Raw genomic sequence first — 22134 nt, 5'->3', positions numbered from 1 at the left:
GAATCATATTCTGGTGAAACATTCTGCATTTAATAAATCAACATTTTGCCACGAGAAGCTGTTTCACTGGAGCAGTCCAAGTTGATGGAGTAGCAAGAATATAAACTTCATTTTCCTCTGCATTGCCACTTTGCCATTATGGAAGGATTTTTCACCCTATTTAGCCCAAGGATAAATGGCTACACAAGCTGGAAGGAAGGAAAACTGAAATCCTAATCTCAAAACCTTTAAATTTTTCAATGCCTTGGTCAGGAAGTATTGGGAAGGTGATATTAGTGGGAATTAAAAGAAAGAACAAAAACACAGAGAAGAGTAAGGTTTACAGACATTTAGAGGCATTGTCCTGGCTTGGTAAATGATGTTTATGATTTAAAAAATTAATTATCTGTGGTTTTATTTCCTAAACAAGACAAACTCTGGGCTCTAAGCAGGGAAAGGTGCTCATGGAGAAGCCCTCAGTGGAAGGACACCACGCTGCCCTGTAGGCCTTCTGTGCCAGCCTTAACTGGAAATACAGGAGCTTTTTGTCAGCTGCTCCACTCAGCAGTGATAAATGGTGGAGTTTTTACACCAGGACACTCCAGTGCATCCAGTGTGGGGCAGTAAATCAAACCCTAACCAACAAAAACGCTGCCCAGAAAGCTCCAGAGTGCTTTAACTAATGCACTGGTTTGCAGGAAATTGGGAATAGTTTATCCTCTGATTTTTCTTGCAAATTTTGGAAATGAAATTCTACTTGGAACTGAATAAAAAAAGTTTTGTTTTCTTCCTGGAATTTCTGGAGAGAAATTCCTAACTGTTATGAAATATTATCTATAAAGTAGTGTAACTGTTGAAATGATAAATAGCAGTATTTAGTATTTCCATTGCAAATTTAGAAGTTTTGTCAACCTATTTAAATTAATAACTAGTCTTATATCAGAATTTTATAAATGCCTGAGACCAAAAATATTCTTTTGTGCCTTTTTTTTTTTTTTTTTTTGAGAAACGAATTAATAGCAATCAAAAATCATTTTTATCTAAGTAGTGTAGGACGGGCGAGCGTTTTTTACAATTCAGTAGTAAAGACAAGAATGTGAAAAATATACGATTTTAATAAAGAAAAAGACACTTAAGCTGTAAGGTCCTGTGCAGGTGAATCTCTTAAACAGTGCCTTTGGTGCTCCTGGCTCTCACCCCACCAGGAGGAGGCTGGGGATGCACAAGCTGCAATTTGGTAACTTTTCCCTAAAAGCCCTTAATGTTATTCTGCCTGTGTGGAAAGGAGACAGGTGGAGATGTAAAACATCATAAGCAAAAGCAGTAATTGGAGGGGTCTTTGGCCATAGTCATGGAGAAGACAAAGATCATAGGATTTGAGTTGTGGGAGTATATATGTATATAGGTATAAGGATGGGTGGATGGACAGGTGTATAGATATGTCTAAGGATTTGAAGCCAGACACAGTCAAATATATTTGTTTTCATACTACCTTATGATACAGAGATGGACAGAAAATGCCCAGTTAATTATTTAATTTAAACAACTGAACTTTCAAATTTCTCCTTTTCTCTCTGGGATTTTCTCCCTTACTCATCTGTTTGTCCATCCTTCTGTCTCTTCACCCTTTTCCCACTTTCCCATCATTTGAATAATGCCAACGATGCCAAGCTGTGCTTTTGCTCTAAGTGTTCCTTCTGCTCCCATTTGGATGACAAAGGCATATTTAAAGTTCCCTTAAGTAACAGTGCTCCTGAAGGCACTGCATTATACATGGCATTCAGGGTAATGTGTTTATTGCTGCATCAAGTGCTTTTAAGGCAATAATTAGGACTGCTCTTGCAGCCTGCACTGCCTGGCCTTTCTGCAAAGCTGTTTCATCATTCCACAGTGGTATTTTGTTGGGCAGGAAGCAACTGTTATTGCTCTTTTTTAACTAATATGCCTTGTTTTAAAGCTCAGGTTAATGCAGGTCTCTCGAGGGGCTGCTATAAAGCAGCCGTGGTTTTTGGCTCCTATGGATTCCCTAAATGAATCTAAATTAAGTAGAGTACCACGTGTGTCCTGGAAATATACTCCAGTATGACACAACCTATGACTTCAGAGTTATTTTGGAGAAGGGATTCAAGAAACCAGTACAAATCCAGGAAATCAGGGGGAGTGTAGCCAAAGGAGCGTGTCACCAGGCGGTGGTGCTGAGTCAGGCTGTGAGCACTAGAAATCTCTGAGTGAGACCAATAACTGAAAAAAACTGCCCTTTCCATAGTTTAAAAAGCATTGTGCTGGTTTCTTTTTAACATTTCAAAATGGTTAATCTTTTTCAAAATTAACTTTCTGTTAGAAAATTACAGCCACCAGAATTTGTTTTCTGTCAAGACCTACCAAATCTTCAGCTGGAACCTGGCAGAGGAGAGAACCCCAAATCTATTATCATTCAGGGAGGGTACTTGGATACACAGTCAATCCATCAGGCTGCCAAGGAGGAAAAATAAATGTTTTGCTGGTGGCAAAGGAATTGTGGTTTTTAACTGCGGTGGTACTGAAATTCTGAATGAAAGGACAGTCTATTGAAACAAAAGAAGTGTGGAACATTTGGTGTGATGTATCTTGACAAGGCACTTGAGCAGTATTCAACACTCAAATTATTACAGAAAGAATTGGGTGATTCAGGAGACCCAGACAAGGAAAATATTGAATGAACTGTCATCTCTGATAAGGCAGAATGGAGCAGACACTCCCATTTTTAAAAAGATCATCTGATTATTAAGGTTTTCTTATAATGCCTCTCAGCTACTATTTAAATTCATTTTTAAATGCTTTAGGACCATCCAAAAGTGGGAACTCCAGAATTTCACTTCGTCGTGCTCTTCACTGCCGCTCTCAAGTGCTTTAAAAGGTGACATTAGTGCCACACAGCCTGTAATGACTGATGCTGGGCTGTCTCCTCTGGCCTCCTGTGCTCATTCATCTCCTGCTTTTGCTTTCTCCCTGAACTGCCCGTTGGTCTGGGCCTTATTAGAAGGGTAGAGGGATGATTATTTTATCTCACATCATCAGCAGGGAAGCAACTGCTCTTTGCAGCTTGTGCTGAAGGAAGAAGCCCCCGATGAATGAACAATCAAAAGGGGTTTGTTTCCCGTGTCTCTTTATAGCACAGGGAGTTTGGAGTGCTGCCCAAGCACTGGGGATTTAAGGGATTGTGGTGAAGACATTTGGAAGCACCTGGATGCAGATTGAGGTGTTGGACTGCTGTAGCTTCACCATAACCTTCCCTGCAGTTCAGTGTGAGTGTAGGATGGGTACAAGGGCATCCAGAGGAACACCTCAGAAACCTGAGTTAGAAATCCAAGTATCCATTGCCATCTGCCCTGCCTCTTTGCCCACAGCAGCCCAGAGAGCTTTGCTCACCCTGTGCCCACCCACAGCTTTGTACCAACTGATCCCTCTGCCATGCCTGGGGATGTGGCCCAGACATGTCCAGTTATTCCACCTGAAAGCAGTTGTCCTTGCTACAAAGATCAGGAAAAGCAAGTGCTGGAGAGATTCAGTTGTTGAGCTCAGCCTCCTGCTGAGCCAGTACTCTTTAATTTGGAATTACCATAAAAGATGCAACTCCAACATGAATTCTTGCCTTTAAAATACTGAAACGAGCCAAAAATCACAGCCTTTAAGTGTTCCAGGCATTTTAATGATGGTGAAGGTCAAAGACAAAGTGCAGACTGTGGCAGTGAGGAGGTGTCAGAGCCTAATGCAATTCTTATTTTCACCGAGGTAAGTGGAGCTCAGAGTGGAAGAAGGGGGGAGAACACAAGATGGGCTGCAAGAAGAAGGAAGGACTGCAGTCAGCAGTAACACAAACAACATTCCAAAACTCTGTCCTTTTGTAGTGTCCCAGAAAGCCCAAGGATGCTCTTGCCCTTGTGGCAGCAATTAGAGGAATAGAGAAAAGGGAAGCATGGCCTTTAGAGAAGGGGCTGTGTGATATGGTGGCGCTGGGGTGAGCAATTCCTCTTTGATTATCTACCAGCTCCACCTGGGAGAGGTAGGGAGGAGAGGGAAGCAGGTGATTCCTAACAGAATCCACCTGGAAGAAGGCTATAAAAGGGGAGTTGGGGTGCAGTGTAAATTCTTGAGCTAAGAGGAGGATAGAAAGTGAGAGGCTAATGCTTTTTAGTTTGTTTGGATTTTTTCTTTTAAAAAAACTTTATTTGTTTTATTTATTAAAGAATAAATTCCCTAGCTTGCAATGTGCTCTTGCAGGGCTTTTGAGTTAACATTAGAAAGTCTATTTGAGAAAGGTGCTGGAAAATCCCTGGTTGCTGCGTTGAGCTCTTCCTGGGTGAGTAAATATTGTTCTATCTCATACTACAGCAACAAAAAATAGAAAGGCTTGAGCAAGTTCTTACTGCCTGTTTGGGTAACGCAGCTTTGCTTGTGCTCAGTTAAAAAGAAACTTTAAAGGTGAAAGTTTTGTATTTTTTCTGTGTGGCACTTCCAGGCACAGCATAACTAGATGTTTCTAAGACTTGTTTGCTAAATCACTGATGCCCACGGTACTGGACTTTTGTGTGGTTGGGAACCAATACCACTTGCAAGTACACAAACTCAGTAATTCTGCAGATTAGCTGATGACTTCTTTTTCCTTCTAAAAACAAGCACTGAGATAATATATTGGCAGGCAGGAAAGGGAGACATTCATTTGCAGAGGCTTGCTAGGCTCAAGATAGATCTCTGCAAAGCTTGGGAAAATAGCTTTCTGTGGCTCTGCTGAGTTCCTGTTTAATTACTGAGCCAGACATGACCTTGCACAACTTGTACAACACAAGGGACCAGGAGATCTTCTGTGGTAAACACAGCCCATAATAACTCTGTTCTTTAATCTCTGTTTCTCTAGCTGATGCCACCCTTTATAAAACTACATATTATCCCTGAAGCGCCTAATTGAGGAAAGGCTTTGTGAGGGAATAAAAACGTTGGAGTTGCAGGAAGTAATTACAGGGGAACAGGTTGACTTGTGTTATTATGGTTACATACTAATATTGTTATCAGAAGACTCATTTCTGGTTGTGTCCTCTGGGTTGGCAGTTATGTTTGGTCACTGAAGAGGCTGAGCAGGGTGATGTTATTTAGTGGTGTTTTTCACCCAGGTTAGGAGGTGTGTAATTGTTTACTTGCTTTTTTTTGCACGCACCTGATGTGTATTAAAGCATTTCCAGGGGACTTGGGTGTGCCTGGCACCTCAGGAGAGCCTGACAGAGAGTCCCTAGAGCTCTGCAAAGGGAACCCTCTCTGAAGAGCTGGACACAGCCACTCCTTCATGGCAATGCTTTGGCATCACTTAAATATCAGCCTCCTAAATACTTGTTGTTTCTGCCTCTTGAGCAGAGCTGCTCTGCCTTACGGGGGGGAAGGCAGGTCCACTGGTTCTTAATTGCCTCCTTCCCCAAGTGACTGGGGAGATTGTTCTCTAACTGGCTGTAATTATCCTTTTCTGTAAGCTAACCAGAGTGCACTCTGATTTCGGTGTTATGTTCATTAGCAAGTGCTCTGGTTTGTGTGTTAATGCATTCTGAGAACATCCAGTCTCTAAGAATGGACCGAGGTGAGCAGCAAGTGTTTGTGAGACACCTCGAGGAACAGATCTGTGCCACGTAACTGATTTGAGATTAAACCACAGAATATTTACAGGTGGTCAAGTTGCAGGTGGATTTATGTGTGAACATTCATCTAAAGAGGGAGATGAACTCTTTATTGTCCCCAGAAGGGCACTTGATGGGAAGGTTGGTTCTGAGCCTGTGCCTGCCAAAGATTCCTCCCCGTGGTTTGTGTTTGTGGCATGATTCTTGTCTGAGGTGAGGAGAGGGTTTATCCCGTGAGTGGCACTGTTGGTGGTTTTGTGATGAAAGTGGGCAGCTATGTTGGCACTGGAGAAATGTGGGAAGAATGAAAGCTTCCCTTCGTACCTTGACTCAAACATACTCCACAAAGGAACGCTCACCACGCATTCCTTGCAGGAAGTCTGGATCCTAGCAAATCTTCCTTGTTGCTGTCTAGATATTCAGCAGTGTGGACTGGTGGGTTTTCAGATGGCTAAATGTGCGTGCAGCATATAAAAATAATGCTGAATGCTGTTAAACAGCAGCCAGCTCCTACTCAGGCCCCTGGATCTGGAGTTTTTTACCGTGTCTCCTATACTGAAAGTGGAAGTGTGGCTGCTCTGCCAAGCACAGGAGGAAAGGTTTGCCTGGTAATGTTGATTGCTGGGTAATAAAGGAGGTGACTTGTTATTTTTTTAAGCGTAATGAGATTATTCCAGTGAGCAGTATGACCTGAATCTCCAACTGTCTCTCTGTGGACTCCCCTCTGCTGGTAATGGGGGCTCTTTAACCGGTGTGGAATAATAATAGACTTCCTTAGTGGAGCAAACCACGTCAGAGAGACGCTCTCAGAAATGCGCAGGCGGAAAGCTATTGCTGGAAAACTTGTTTCACAATTGCCTTCTCAGTTAATTTCCTCTTGTATCCAAGCCCTTTCTCAGAGCATTTTCCCCGGTATTTCCAGAGAGAGAGGGAGCACTTGATCACTGAGCTTGTGCACAGTGCTCAGATCTCACAGGCACCAGGCACTCCAAATCAGCCCTGATGAGCATTCATACGCCTGGTTTGGCTAATAGAATTACCCCAACTGTTCTGATGTGCAAAATGGTTTTAATTGTATATGAGAATATTGCTTTTGCTGGGTGTTTTGGTACGTCAGTGGTCCGGATGAGGAGGCAGATGAATACGGAAATGGTAGACACGGAAATAAGAATTTAGAAGTTAAATAGAAATCTGCATTTCAAAACAAAAGGCTTCCTTATTGTCCTTGAAAGCATTGGGGTATTTACAGAAAAAAAACCCTCTGGAATAAAGGCTTGAGAATGTGCTATTGCATGCTTAAGGACTTCAATTAATCTCTGAATGTGATTCCCACATGTGGAAAATTACAAGGAAATAACTGTCAAGCTATAGAGTTGTGTCTGTTCCTTCCAAGTTGCACACATCTTTGAAAATTACTGTGAACAAATCTAGTGGCATCCCTGGATACTCCAGATCATCAAATAGGTGTAAAGGAGCCCCTGAAGCCCTGTTGGCTTTTCACTGTGTCTGATGGTTATGTCACTTGCTCCACTGTATGCTGTGCTTCCATCCCATCATTGATACCTTTAAGTGCTCATCTCAAATTTGGGCTCTAACTTTTTCAGGCTTTTTTTTTTTTTTCCTTTTGCTCCTTTTGTTCTTTTTCGATATAGTGATAGTGAGGTTTAAAAAGGCAACCATCTTGTATTGTTCTGTCTACTTTACGGGAATAGTGAAAGAAATAATACAGGAAAGGCCTATAAATTATATTTTTATGTATATATCCACCACATACATGTGTATGCCCCTCCATACATCCACAGGTGCATCTCTGGATGTGTGTGGGCAAACAGGCTTTTGAAGTAATCTCAGGTTGTGGTTTCTGTATCTGCTGGCTGCAGTTGTGCACTTTCAGCCTTCATCAGGAAATGGAGCTTTCCATCTTTTTCCAAGCTTTTTGTCTGGTTTTAAACATCCATTTGCACACACGTGTGTCTGGGATGGTGTCCCCCAATCCTTGCCTTACCTTCACGTCGTTGACGTTCATCCTCGTCCCCTCCTTGCCGACGAAGATGTCGTCTATGTCAACCAGAATGTACCTATCCAAGGACAGCGTGAGCTTCTTGCCCGACAGGAAAGAGATGGCATCGATAAAGATCAGTTTGTGCAACCAGAAGGTCAGGTTGTTTCCAAAGAGGACCCTCTGGATGCCGTCGTGGAGCCCCAGGTCCTGGATGACGGTGGGGTACAGGGCAGCCCTGGGCAGCGCCGGGGGGGTGGCTCTGGAGGGCTGCAGCTCTGTTAAAAGCACCGGTTGGTAGGTGGAATGGTTGAACTGGAACACTGTCCAGTCCTCCCCGGGCAGGGGCCCTTTCTCAGCCCTCGGTGCCTTGGTGATGCGCAGCAGGGGCGACTGGGGGTTCACCACGCAGTCCTTGAGGGCCACGTTGTTGTAGAGGTGTAAGGGCAGCCCTTTCAGTTTGGTGCTCGGGGAGCTGTTCTCGTTGGCTTTATGAAAACCAATTATGCTAACACTGTATTCCACACAGTATTTTTCCAGGAGCTCTCTGTTCCAGGAGTCCATGGACACGTACTTTAAAATATTCTCGTATATAACAATCGTGTATTTCCCCCTTCCGTTGTCTGTGAGAGGGGGAATATCCCCCTTGGCTGGCGCTATGACCATGTGGTACCGGAACCTGCTGGACTCAAGGATGGCTATGATGTCTTGCCCCAGCTGGGAGTACTGGCTCTCCACAAACAGCAGGACAGTGGGGTCGGTTTTGGACGGGTCAATGGGCTTGGCTGTTCTCATCTCCACAGACCTGTAGGGCAGAAGCTGGAGGGGTTCGCACTCTGCTTCTCTGGTGGTTTCCACGAGGGTCATCTCCTGCTTGTATCCAGTGTAGAGGAAGTAGGCAGAGATGAGGATGCTGGCCAAGCAGAAGGCTGCCAGGAGAATGACCAGCGTTCGGAAACTTCTGCGGAGCTTCACGATGAGATTCATCTTTCGCGGGACTTCCAGCTGCGGTCGGACCTGCCGCTTTTCCCGTTCTCTCTCTTCCTAAAGCGCCATGGGAATGAGGAGCTGCAGAGGTGCCGATTCCCCCTCCGAGACGTTCATGTGACCATTGCAGAGCATTTATGAAGCTGTCAGGGAGGCTGTAAAGCTGTCGGAGCGGGAAGTCAGAGGATCCGGAAAGCTAAATTGAAAGAGGTTTTCTCAGAACGCGGCAGCTGCCAATAATCAATGAAGGGAACTCTCAACATTATCTGCAATGAGAAGTAAAAGAAGAGAAAGTAAAATAAAATCCATAAAGCAATTAAAAACACACGTTAATAAGGCTGGTGATTGATGCTGGTAATCTGAGTTGAGAGGGAAGTTTGTGAGCAGCTCGAGGAGCACTCAGTGTCACTTTGCTTTCTTGATGCACTAGGAGAGGCTGCATCAAACAGCTCTGCCCCCGTTCTCAGGGTATAAAAGTCAAGTCTAACCCTAACTTTTTGAGGATGTGTATCTATTTATCTGTTTATTTCTTATCTGAAATGGTTCGTTGCTTTTGCAAATGGGAAGATTGTAGGGCAAAATTAGGAAAAAGTAAATGTTATTTAAACGTGGGGACGTGTTCCATGTCAAGCTGCATAAGTATTTTGAAGGGGTGATAAATTCTGTGTTGGACTGGGAAAATAATGTGACCAAGGTGAAAGACACGAGAGGACTTTGAGGAAAGACTTGTAGGACTCGTCTCTCCAGTTTCCATTCCGTACTTGGAGTGATCAGTACTTCACAGTTGTTTTAAGGAGCAATAAAGGTTGTGCAGGGATTTTCCAAGTGGATGAGCAGGCTGTTAAATCTGCAGGGTGCAGCTGTGCGTGCCTCTGCCTCCATCAGGGATCAAAGGGAGGTGCTATGTAGAGTGAAAAGCACCACAAGGGAATTTTGTGAGTGTTGGGTGGGCACAGAGATGCGTGTCCTGGTCTGTGACACCCACAGCTGAAGGACTGGGGGGTCCCTGCATGGATGAAGTACAAGGTGCTCAAAGGTGCCTGGCTGGCTCTGAAGCTCTTGTGCCATTCCTGGTAGCTCTCCCTGCAGTCATGACAAATTGCCATTGGTAACAGTAAACCATATGACTCAGAGGCAGTTTGAGCTAACTAAATAAATAGCCCGTGCTGTTCTATGGATTTATAAAGGAATTAACATCTTCCTGAATTATTTATGTTGTTTGGCTGTGGGAACAGTGCGAGATGGTAAACAATGGATAATTTTGGAACTGCAAGGAAGAAGTGCTTTTTCCAGGCAGATACTTGGCAGTTGATGTGTCCTCCTCTAACAACTCGGGTTACACGTTTTGAGTTTTATGCTGAAAACTATTCATTTATCTTAAGCTTTGCACCTAAAACTGGAAAGTGCTTGTAGGAAGCATTTAGAGAGAGGGAGTTGTTGCTGAGGCCGTTTGTGACTTTGCCAGGTTTGGGTTTGTGTCTGATTTACCTTCCTCAGTTGGAAGTGTGCTGGGAGATTCATCCCCCTGGGCTGTGGGCTGTTCCATCAGTGACCCCGCTGTGCGTGTCACAGGTGGAGAGTTTACCCGTGCGCAGAAGTGAACAGAAACGAGAAAAATGTCCTGCATTTACTGATTCCTTACGTGTGAGGGAAGAAATATAAAAGAAATCACTGCCATCAGAAGGAAATTAAAATCATCCCGATAATCTTAGGAGCGTTTGCCCGGCTTTGGCGCTTCCCTTGTTCCGCGGGTCCTGTCTGCTTGCCGGGATTTCGCTTCTTATTAAACCTCCAATTAAGATTTCCTCGGAAGATAAAACTGGATCAAGTGAAGCGTCCTCCCCCCAAAAAGCCGATTGCAACAAGCCTTAGTGTTGTGTTGGCGTGAGACAGGCAGGCGTCTCGGAAAAAAATAATTGAACCCCCCTGTCGGGCTCTGCATCCTCCGCTTGCTTTCGGCACTAGAGGGCAATATATTCTTGCTTTTTAGAGCCAGCACCTGCTCTCCCCTCGGCTCCGGAGCGCACAGCCCTGCCCGCGGGCGCGCTCCCTCCAGGAGGGGCTCCGGAATCCCCAGGGCGGGTAGAACGTCTTAATTAAGACTCCTGTGTTTAAAATGAAATAAAACCCAGGGCTTCTGCTCTGAGAAATGTGCTGCTAAATCACCCCGAGTACTTAGCAAATGTTTCAGCCCACACCTGTAGCACAAGGGGAATAGCATGCAAGGAGACCTAAAATTTCACATTTTCCCCTCAGAATAGCATACAAGGAGACCTGAAATGACACTTTTTCCCCCTCAATCTGCGGTCCTGCTGGATCTCCTGGGTACTGCCACTGCAAGCTGTCAAAATCAACTTCACAAATACTATTGCTTGTGTTGCTAAAATGAGAGGCTTCTGACTTTATAGAAGCCAAAACAAAACTACGTCTTCATCCCACTGGTAAAATCTCTTCCAGTTAAAATATTAATAATCAGGTTTAATGTAAACTACTATCTGTTGTACACAGATATTATAACAAGTGCCAGCGTTCTCACTTACCTAGATGTCTAAATACTAGAATTGATAAGGAATTTAAACTTGCCTATGGAAACCTGGCATTGGAGCAGACCTTCCTTTTAGTTTGCACATTTTGTTTGAACTGCTCTGTTCAATTGATTATGCTGTTCGGTAAAAAAAAAAAGAATAGTGTGAAGTAATTAAAGTTTATGAAAATAAATCAGCTATATTAGCCATTAGTGGGACATTTTCCAAGGCATAATTGGAAGTTAAGTGCCATTTGTGCCTTTGAAACTCTCCCCCTTAAAGTTCAACAGCTTTATAGTCGCTCAGAAATTCAAAGACCTTTGGAGAGTTCCTGTGCTATATTAATTTGAAAAACATGAAAATAGGCCATATTTCATAATTAGTGTTACTAATGGAGTTTTAGAAACCGGTGTTTGAGGTCTTGTGTTCCTATGGTCACTGATGAGCGCTCATTGACTCCTCAGGGGGGTCAAGCCCAAAGCTGGGCACACTTTGGTCAAGGAATCAAGGAGCTGGGCCCTCAGTAGACCTTCAGTTGTGGGGCCTTTCCCCAGCAAGAGCAGAGCTCTGCAGTGTAACTCTGTTGGGATGTCAGACATCTGCAGGGAACTGTAATTTTTCTTTAATTCGGGCGGCTGAAGAAAAACGGAGGTTTAAAAATTGCTGCCTCTTTGCTAAATAATACTTCCTGCTTTTCCCCCTGCAAATGCATTTGATTGATGACTGAAGTGTACTGATTTGGAAGATGATTGATTGGGAGATTAGGACTCGACTATTTAAAACCGATAGCACGATAGTGAGGAGAAACAGCCTCTTATTAACACCATGTGTTAACACTGCAGCAGGAATTAAAGCTGTGATCCTCTTGTGCTCCAGTTCCTGCACAGAGACCTTCTCCCAGAGCTCGGTGGTGGAACAAGCAGGGTAAGAGCACGTTGCTGATGACAGCCCTGAGGAGAGGAGAGGGACACTTGTACCAGAGCTCTGTGGTCATTCCTAATCTCCTGTCTGCACCAGAGCGTGTCGCTGGGAGTCATTCACCTGGAGGCAGGCCAGAGGTTTCCTTTCATCTTACTCCAGCATCAGTCAGAAGTCAGAATGTCTTTATTTTCTATATATAAGACTTCCCTTTAGGCTAAAAATCCCTCTTTTCCTTCCTTTCTAAGCTCGTGTGACTCCTGCCGTTTGCCAGCAGCCCAATGAATCATGATACCTGCTTTTGCTGCTCCTTGCATGTGACTCCTCATTCATTACAGAAACAAGTGACTGAGTTGAGTGATATATGACTCCTGCTGACCATTAGCAAAAATTCAGGGTTTCTGTTCACTGCAGAGGGAGAAACCCAGCTTTTTGTTTTTGTTTTTGTTTTTTTTTTTCCAGAAAAGTTTCTAAGAGACATTTTTAGGGAGCTCACAGAACTTATATGCTTTTTGAAAGTAGCTTTTTTTTTTTTTTTTATTTCTCAGGCTTAAGGTTGTAATGTGTTCTGTGCTTATAAGTGTGGCTTTGCTCATAAGGGGTGTTGCTGAGAGCTGCTCATAGCTCACCACAAGGATTTAGGAAACTCTTTTACCTAGACAAGGGCAGCTTCTCAGCTGGTAAAAGCTGTTGCAGGTCTTCTGGCTTCTGTTTTATGATTTCTGAGTGGAGAGGCTGCTCAGCACTTTGATCTCTACTGTTTGTTTTCAATGCATAATCATCTGTAAGTGAAACCACCAGTTTTTCAGTATTTTCAGCAGTTTGGTCAGTCTATAGTGCACATGTAATCTTGTGTGATTTCAGAAAGCTAAATGATGCCAGAGGGTGAAGTCAATAATCGATGAATATAAAGCAAAGTGTTTGAAATACCTCAACTCGTGCACTCAGTGAAAGTGGAGTGATCTTAGCGTGAAACAATACTTGGAAGGGAGCTGTTTGACCCTTCTGGCTTCTATCTCTCTGTGGCTTTCAGCTTTTCCAGATGATTTCAGAAATTGGAGCTTTGAAAAAGGCTCCCTGTAGCAGAGTGGCTGGAGGTGTCTTTGCAGGTGGGTTTTACACATGTACATATGATGCTTTTAGACAGGCAACTGTACCTTCTGCAGGAATTCTACAGGAATTGGTGGGAACCTTTTGCAAATGGGAACTAATGGGACTGTTCCTTCTGCAAATCCTCCCTCACAGATTCGTCGCCTCCTTTGTTTCCCCAGCTCACATGTAACACTTGGTGTTGCTTTCCTTGTGGCACAAATGTATTATATAACTTAACTAAACCACACTTGTGGTGGATGTTGCCTGATGTGCCTCAGCACTTCTTTCTTCTGACCCATTAACTTCCAACAGCCCCACAGTCATTTGGACCACCCAGAAACTCCCACAAATGTCCCATCCGTGATGTTTCGGTGACGTTTCCCCCACATGTCACAATTTATGGATCTCTGATGCCTCACTACTTCTGAACATAATAAGCAGTTGTAATATTTCCTCAGAAATAGCTGACTGCTGATTTCTCTGGAGTGTCAGGCGTGGAAGCTCCTGGAAAGCAGTGATTTAGGTACAGTCTTAGGAGAACCATGTGTGAAGAGAGAGCCTAGATGTGTATTTCTTGTTTACTGGCAGTGACTCTAGTCACCATCATAACAAGCAGCTGTTAGTGACCACATTCACTGAGCAGCTCCATAGGTTGTGTGGTGATATCAAAATATATTAGTTTATGAAAATTACCGAAATATATGCATTTTGATGTCATTGGGCAAAACACCTCATCTCTGTGTCCAGATTTAAAATAATGTAAGAATGATTTAAAAGTACCTTAGTTTTCAATGTATTTGTTCATCTTGCCTGAGTGATGGTGATAAGATCTGTCATTTTAACCAGTAACTCACCAAAAATTCAAAGAGCTGAAGAGCATTATTTGGTACAGGCCTGGCTTTTCCAAGGTCCCTTGGCAGCCCCTTGGCAGCTGAGCTGGAAGCAACAGCCACTTGCTCAGCAGATGTTTACAACCCTCATGACATCTGTAGGAAAGTAGCTGAGCCACCAAGGATGAAAGGAAGGTGCTGAGAGATGATCTGAAGGTCAGAAGCTTATTGCTAAAGCCACGATGACAGGGCCAAAATGTCACGGCAGAAAAGTTGCGCCTGCGATCGCAGCAGAGATGGTGAAGTGTGTGACCTACAGGACTGAGTCCTTGGAGTTGATGCTTTGCCTTCCCAGTGGGATTAATGGGAAGTGCAGATGGAATGAATGTGCTCTGACTGCCCCAGTCCTTCTGAAGGAAGCTGGTGAATAAAAGCAGGCTCCACGTGTTGTCCCGAGGCTGCTCACAAAACATTTCTCCTGACTCGGTGCAACAAATCTTCTGCTCTCACTTGGTTAATGGCTCTTCATCACTTCTCAATTCATAGTTTAATGCTTCAGTGGAAGCCAATTTGAATTCATTTAGCTTTTCAAATGAAACTTTTGTGAGATACTGTATCAGAAGTTTTATTACAGTCCATCTATTCTGCTACCGTTTTCTGCTTTTATAAGGCTGTCAATTAGTTATCCAGTTCCAATAGAATGATTTGTGTTGTGAATTCAGCTGAGAGACAACATTTGTGCAATGTAATGGCTGCCTAACTAGAACTCCTTAAAGTCAATCAATGCAGTAGTCAAACCTTGTACATCTTGTTTGATTGTGTATACGAGGTAAGGCATTAAAAAAAAGTAATTTCAGACCCTTTTTATAGTTCTACCAGAATCTAAATATCTGCAGACTTTCTGTATAGATTTTGGATGTTTACCAAGGATTGCAGATTTGGTGGATGACTGTTGAAACTTTACTTTTTGGAGGTTTTTTAGACAAAAATAAGTTTGAAAGCTCCCTTTTTAATGAAGAGACCCTTTGCCTACAAGATACAGTCACAGGCTCTGGAATAGTCTGTTAGAAACTAAACTATATTTGATGTATTTTTTTTTTTTAAGTAGTTAATGGTTTCCCACACTGTCTGTTCTCCTGTTGCTTTTATAGGACCTAAAAATCTTTGCCACCATGTGAGATAATTAAAATGTGTCCACCCTGATATCAGTGACAATATATTTCCCCAAATAACATGTTTTGTGGGGTCTATATCCTGTCACAGGGACTATTTGTGAGAAAGTCAGATGTGGTCACATCTGTGCTGGGAATTAAAAGGAGGCCACTAACTTATTTCAGAGGGGCCACTGCTGTCACATAGTGATGATCTATTGCTACTGCAAAGGAAGTCTATTTAAACCCAGATAACCAAGACTTTGTACCTAAATCTTCAGAGCAGCACGTTTTACCACGTGAAATTTAAACAGGGGTTTATTCTGAGTTTACTCAAGCCTGGTTCCAGCCAGCCATAAAGCGTTTTCTAGCTCTGTATACATTAATTCTCATTATAACAACATCCCTTTATTTACTCTTTAAGTAATTTCTGCTGGAGTTCCCTTGGCCGGTCTTTGTCCTCGCTGGCTGAAGGGTTTTGTGATCACTGAGAGGATCTGGTAGAAAAATGGGGAGAATACACGGGGTTTGGTCCCAGCAACCTCTGATCAGAGCAGATGTTTAGGCTGGAGCATCATTTAAGCCACCAGTGCTGGTGACAGCCTGGCAGGTCTGGGCAAACAGTGGCTTTCAAGCAAAGAAAAGCAAACAGAGTGACCAGTTCTTTAAAACAGGCAAGGTGGGCTTTTTTGGGAACCAGTTATGGCTGCACATATTATTGTAGTCAGTAAAACTAATCTGCACAGAGCAACCTGATGATGTACTGAAAATACTACAGTGCCCAACAGGCTATACCTCACTTTAATGTACTTAAGTATTGCAGACAAGACAGTCTGAGGAAGTGTTATGGAAGATTATTAATACAAATTCAACTTCTGATCTGGAAATGATTGGGTGGGTACTGTTTGCCTATTAAGAGGACTAATGCCTGATGGGGAGAGGATAAGGCAGGGAGCTGAACCTCTGATTTCTTTCTGCCACCACCATCACATTTTGCTCTCTGGAGGCCACTGGCTTTTTCTGGTACTTTAGTTTTTCTGTCTGTGTTGGGGGAATATTACTCTTTTCTACCTTTACATGCCCATCAGCTGTAAAATGTTCTAAGATGATTCATGTTTGGTTCAAGTGTGTATAGTGTGGATATTGCAAAGGGTGCATTTGGGAAAGCCAGTGCAAAATCCACACTTTCATGTACAATTAGATGTGTTTGCAGAGCTTGCTTCCTTTTTCCTATTCCTTGTACCCTTTTTCTTATTCCTGGTTAAATTCCTTTGTGTTTATTTCTACCACTGTTTTCATGGGGTTTCTCTGCGAGAAACCACTTTGTCAGTCAAATGAAAGATCTCTTTAGAGATTTCTGGTGTGTCATCTGTGACCTATAGATACTGGTTTTTCTTTTGGTTCCAAATATAAACAAATGTTTCCTTTCCAAAGATGTATTCTTTGTTTTGTCTAGATAAAGTTCAGTTGGGAAATGCCACTAGTAGGATAAGGGTCCTACTTAGGAATTCAAGGGATTTTTTTTTTGTTGAGTCACACTGAGCTCAGAGACTGGAACTAGAACTAATAGCATTAGGGCTCTGTGACAGAGTAGAGAGGCTTTGATTAACCTCTTGTTTTCATGAAAAATCTCTGTTTATTGAACTACTGAGGCATTAACTTAGATTTGAAGGGGGGAGGGTGTGGAATAAAAAAAAAATCCAAATGGTTGTCAAAGTCTTTCTGAGTGCCCCTGAATCAGGCTGGGATTAGTTATGTCTCTTTACGTCCCTATGCTCTCCTGTGGGCAGGTGCACAACTGTAATTGTGTTTTCCAATATGCATGTCTCTGGTGTATCATGGGAGAGAAAATCCTGGCTTTCTGGTTTATGGAAGGGTCCTACAAACCAACAGAATGATGTCTCATTAGTTGACACAGTGATATGTAATCCATAAAGCTCTGTTTTAGGCAACATATACATAGATACTTAAATTTTCTGCCTGAGCATAAATATCTTTCCAGGGAGGAGAAAGCCTTTTTGGAGGCACTTCAGCTAAAAATCTGAATGTGCAGGATGATTGCTGCTGATTCATGCAGGCTCCAAGGCTGGTGGAGAGTTGGTCTTATGGAAGTCTGAGTTGTGGCAAGTGTTTTGAGCTGTGCATGGCTTGCTTTGCTTGTCATGTGGACAGTGCATGTCACAGAGTTCCCTTTAATTTTGATTGTTCAGGTACAAATTACAGCAACATACAATTCTGCAGGTGATTCATTCATCGGGGTTCTGATGCATGGTTCCACCCTGAACAGTATGGGGGTAGAATAGTGAAACAATTTAAAATTGCAAACCAAACACAGTCTACTGACTAGTCATGAATAAAAATGCTCTAGTCTGTTATACCAGCTATTTAGGTAGATAAAGTGCAGGTAGTCTGGCAAAATATCCAGGCAGATGGCCCTGCTGTAGTTTAAATTTTAAAAAAAAAAAAAATCTCTGAGGGCTTTAAAATCAATTGTGACTAGTAAGTCTAATTTCTGTATCTTACCCAGAGGCCTGGATACTGAATCTTCCTCTCATTTCCAAAAATCTGCCTGTGAAGCACTGACCACCTGCCCTCTCCTCTGGTGGTTTAGGGGGTGATAAATATCCCAGTGAGAGAGAATAAATTCAAGAATACCCTGAGGCTCTGGAGCTTGAGCTCTGGTCTTCTCCTTGCAAAATATGGTCCCATGCAAAGGCAAAGATGTTGGATAAAACCTCCCCTGAAACTGGAACGTGGAGGTGGGTGCATATTTCATGACAGACTGTTTTAACTTCCCAACCAGTCGCCTCTTTTATGGCCAGCAGCTACTATTAATTATTAATCAGAACACTTATTAATACACTAAGAGCTAAAATGCAATCCTTTCAGTGGATGCCTGGCAGAGTGTGGGGCGGAATAAGCAGCTGTGGGTGGTCCTGCAGGAGGGGAGGTTTTGCACAGGTCTGCTCAGGGAAGAGCCTGTTCACATTCTTCTCTCTGCTGCGTGTCTGATAATGGTATTTATGTTTGGGGGGTGAAGACCCAGCCATCAGTAAAAGTCTGTAGCTGTGGGTGCATCAGCCTGCTTTCCCTTGGCCCAGCTGAGGAAGACAAGGGCAGTTCTTATCTCAGCAGCTTCCAAGGAGGAAGAGGGAATCCCTTCCTCTTGGCTTCCCTCCTCATGAAAGAAGCCCACTCTGCCCTGGCTTCTGCTTCTGTGTTTGCTCTGGCTCTAAAAACCCATCCTGACAGCAGAGGAGGGAGGGTTCATATGCTCACCTGGGGAGAGCAGTTGTGACCCCTCCTGTAGCCAGAGGGAAGGAAATGGGTTTAAATACTTCTCTGTTCCTTTTGGAATTGAGTTTAAATCGTCTCATGGCCCTAAGTGACTTCTGGTGGCGAGGAGTTTTCCACATCAAACACTGTCGTGGTTTCTACACTGGTGTGCTGCTGCCATGTGATTCTGGTGGCATTACTGTTTAGGTTAAATATTATTATTTTTCAATTGCAGCTGTTCATTTCAGAAGAATCTGCGAGTCCATTGTAATCATTCCTGACAGTAGTTGTAACAAATGTTTTGGATTGATGTGAATGATTTTCATTTCTTCCAGCGCCCGATTCTTTTAATAGCTCAATTTTTCTAATTTAAATGCTGACATAGATGGAGAATTAATTCTGTATTTCTCTCTAACACTCTTCTGGGTGGCTTACCTTCCTGAGGAGCATTGCTTTAACATCTTAGTAGGACTTGTTGCTGTGATATGAGCCTTCTTCAGCCTATCTCAGAATGTGGGACAGGACACTTTTGTTAGTGCCCCATGCAATTGCCAGCACAGAGACCCTCCTTTTCCCATAGTCCAGCCCCTCAACCCACTCCAATGATCCTCAACTGCATCCCAGGCCTGAGAACAAGGGATTTGCTGGCCTGCCACCTTACACTGTGCTCCTCAACACCTGCAAATGGTTTCAAACCCAAGCTCCCCTCACCAAGCATGGAGAGCCCTTGGCTCACCTTAAGCTCAGTGCCCTGCTCCTGACATGACTCCCCAGGCTGGGGAAATGGCAGTTTTCTGCACAATTCCAAGTGAACCTTTCCTTCAGCCATCCAGGCCCCAGCTTGCATTGCTTTGCTGCCCTTAGTCCAAGGTTTGCTTTGTTCAGAAAAGCCAGTTTCACAGGTATGGAAAGCAGGTCCTTGGATGCACCTTTGAAGCCGAAGAGAGGCATCCCTGTCCATGAGTTGGAACTAAATGATCTTTAGGGTCCCTCCCAACCCAAACCACTCTGTGGTTCTGTGATTATGAAAGCTTTGCAAAGCAAACACCTGATGGAAGCAAACATCAGTGCATATGTGCAGCTGAAACTCAGCCAGCCCCTATGGTCATAGGGGCAATCAAACCAAAATTGTTTGTGGACTAAATCAGAAAGATTTGGAACAGAAATTATGTGGGTTTTTTTTGGTTTTCTTTTTTTTTTTTTTTTGGTAAAGGATCATGGTATTCTTTCCCTTATTGCTTGTAGAAAAATGGGAAAAATCTTCTTCTGGGGGCACATGGCTAAATGCAATTTTTTGTTTATCTAACTGCAAACTCCTGGGTCACAACTAATAGTAACTCATCAGCGTTTTCTTTGCTCAGTATTGCCATGGGTTTGCAATATATGGCCACATTTTCCTCAAAGTATCTCATTATACTGCTGGGATAATTCCTGTACTGTAAACCTTAAAAAACCCCATCTTTACTATTAGCATATTTTTCTCCCACTTGTGCTTGAGTGATGGTTGAACTCTAGAGGAGCTCATGATTCCTGCATGCTGCCACATCAGCTGAGCTTGCTCATTGCCATTACAAAGAGTGATATAGCAGATAACACAACCTCTAAACATCCATAAAGTTTTAATAGGACTTCTAGAACTTGATGGTGTGAGTTAACAGGGTGTTCAGACTGAAATGGAGTTAAATATTGGGATGTGTATATATATATATATGTGTATGTACGTGTAAAAGTGGTCAGTCACTCAAGCATTCTGCTTTAATCTAACCCTTTGCATCTGATTTACTGCAATAAAATGAAAGTTAGAGGAGTATTTCTCCAGCCTCACAGAAGAGAGTGGTGTCAACAAGACATTAAGATAATCCTGCTTTCATTTCTGGGGCTTTCAGACATTAGGCATCTATTATGAATCAAAAAAAAAATGGCCATGTTCTGAGGAAATGGCACAGAAAACTAATACACAGCCTTAAACTTCTGCACAGAGCAATGCCATTAGGAACATCTAATCTAATTGGGCAGATCATATTATCTGCAGTGATAAGGTTCAGGAGAAAACTGGAAGCCAGGAATTTTCTTAGTCAAAAGCAACTTGGCATTTCACACACCACCCCCTCCCCTTCCTTTAGAGCAGCGTTTCGGAAAGCAAGTCAGACAGTGCAGCTGGGGGGACACAAAAATGTGCACGAGGGAAGTGTACAGGCTTGGTGGGGCACGACAGGGAAGCGCCTGGAAAACGTTGCCAACTATTGAAACTTTGTGAACAAGGAGATTCTGCTACCCTTCCACAAGCTGGACACCTTGTAGCAGGAGGATGTTAATTAAAACTACTGAAGAAACGGGGTGAAAATGACTTTATTTTTTTCTCTGGTGATATTCAGGGCTAGAAATGGCAGAGTAACCTGCTCCATGGGGTAGGCCAGACTCTGCAGCATTTATTCCCGGGGTGGGAGGGTTCAAGCAATGTGATTGAGAACTGCAGAAGTTAGTAATGGTAAATTTGGTAGAATGGCATGGTAAATTCCCTGGGGAAAAGAGAACTCGATGAGTGTGGGGTTCTGTGTGTATGTGTGCTGACACTGGTGTAGTGCTTGTAGGAAGGGACTTATTCACCTCTCAACACTCCTCCCATGAGTGTTCATTCCCAGCAGCAATGACTTGGAGCTGCTGTGCCAGCTGGAAGGTAAAAACACAGGGCTGCTGCTGGACTCTGGCTCTGTAGTGTCTGAAGGGCACATGCTGATTTCTTCAGTTTGCCTCTCTCTACCTGAAACAACCCTTGCTTCCACACTATGAATGGCCATGCTCTTTAAAAACAAAAATAAATGTTGCTGACAGATGTTGTTTGGTATCAAAAGTGCTGCAAGAGAGCAGATCTGTAGGTCTTGGCTTCCTCACAGTACAATTACTCTTACTTTAAATAGTGCATGTTTAATATATACCCAAGCTTTCACTCTGTGGTTTTAATACAGTAGTTCTGCTTAACTTTGCTAGATGGTAGCAAAGTAAAGCAAAGGATATGGAGTGGACTAAAGAACTGCAACAGCATCCTCTTTTTCCCCCACACATAACTTCCCATGCTCTGCCTTCCAGGATCTTTCATATATTTAGTCAGACAAGTTTCCCGTCAGAGATTGTGCATTTATTTACATCGAGGGCACTTGCACGCAAACGTGGCAAAGACTATCCCAAACTTTCATATAATCCTTGGAATGCCAGGCTCTAGGCAGCTTTCTGAGGTGTACTCTCTGTGCATAGGTTCGAGGCACACTGTCTGACACGCTGTGTAGGTATTTGTACCTGCTCTGCACTGCTTTCTAGCCGGAGCACAGGCACTGTCTGTGTGGTTGTATGAATATATCCCCAGAAGTATAGGTTCAGAAGCTGAACAGTAGCTTACCTAGAGAAGAATTTCTCTTGCTAGCGTGCAGGAGAGAGACATCTGCTATCCAAACCTCTTCACGCGGCTCCAGGTAAACTAGGGAGAGTTTTCAGCTGACAGCAGCTGCCTGAGCGGCATCCCAGGAAGGCTCCTCTTGCTCCAGCCCCAGCGCCTGAACTCTGCCGGCACGGTCACATCTCATTTACACACAGACCGTCCTTTTCACAGCGAGCGGCCAGCTGGAACCATCCGGACCTCTGTTCAGCACCCCGTTGGGAACGCAGCTCCCTCCCTGGACGCGGGGATCGCTCCGGGGGAGCAAGGGGGCTCCGGCGGGAAGAACTGTTCGCTCCCCCCGAGCG

General features: G+C 43.5%; 1 protein-coding gene across 1 annotated transcript in view; it reads right to left on the bottom strand.

Moving 5' to 3' along the window:
* Positions 1–21835, bottom strand: part of LOC103762203 (N-deacetylase and N-sulfotransferase 4) — a 63375-nt gene extending 41540 nt beyond the window's left edge. The window contains 2 exon segments of the mRNA XM_029964053.1: positions 7624–8870; positions 21791–21835. Coding sequence (XP_029819913.1) covers positions 7624–8604 — 981 coding nt within the window. The 5' untranslated portion in view covers positions 8605–8870; positions 21791–21835.
* Positions 21836–22134: the final 299 nt, after the last annotated feature.

Source organism: Manacus vitellinus, unplaced genomic scaffold (genome assembly GCF_001715985.3).
Source record: "Manacus vitellinus isolate BGI_N305 unplaced genomic scaffold, ASM171598v3 scaffold_69_pilon, whole genome shotgun sequence".
In the NCBI taxonomy this organism is placed as follows: domain Eukaryota; kingdom Metazoa; phylum Chordata; class Aves; order Passeriformes; family Pipridae; genus Manacus; species Manacus vitellinus.
Note: the sequence above shows the minus strand (reverse complement) of the source record. Positions and strands in the feature narration are given on the sequence as shown.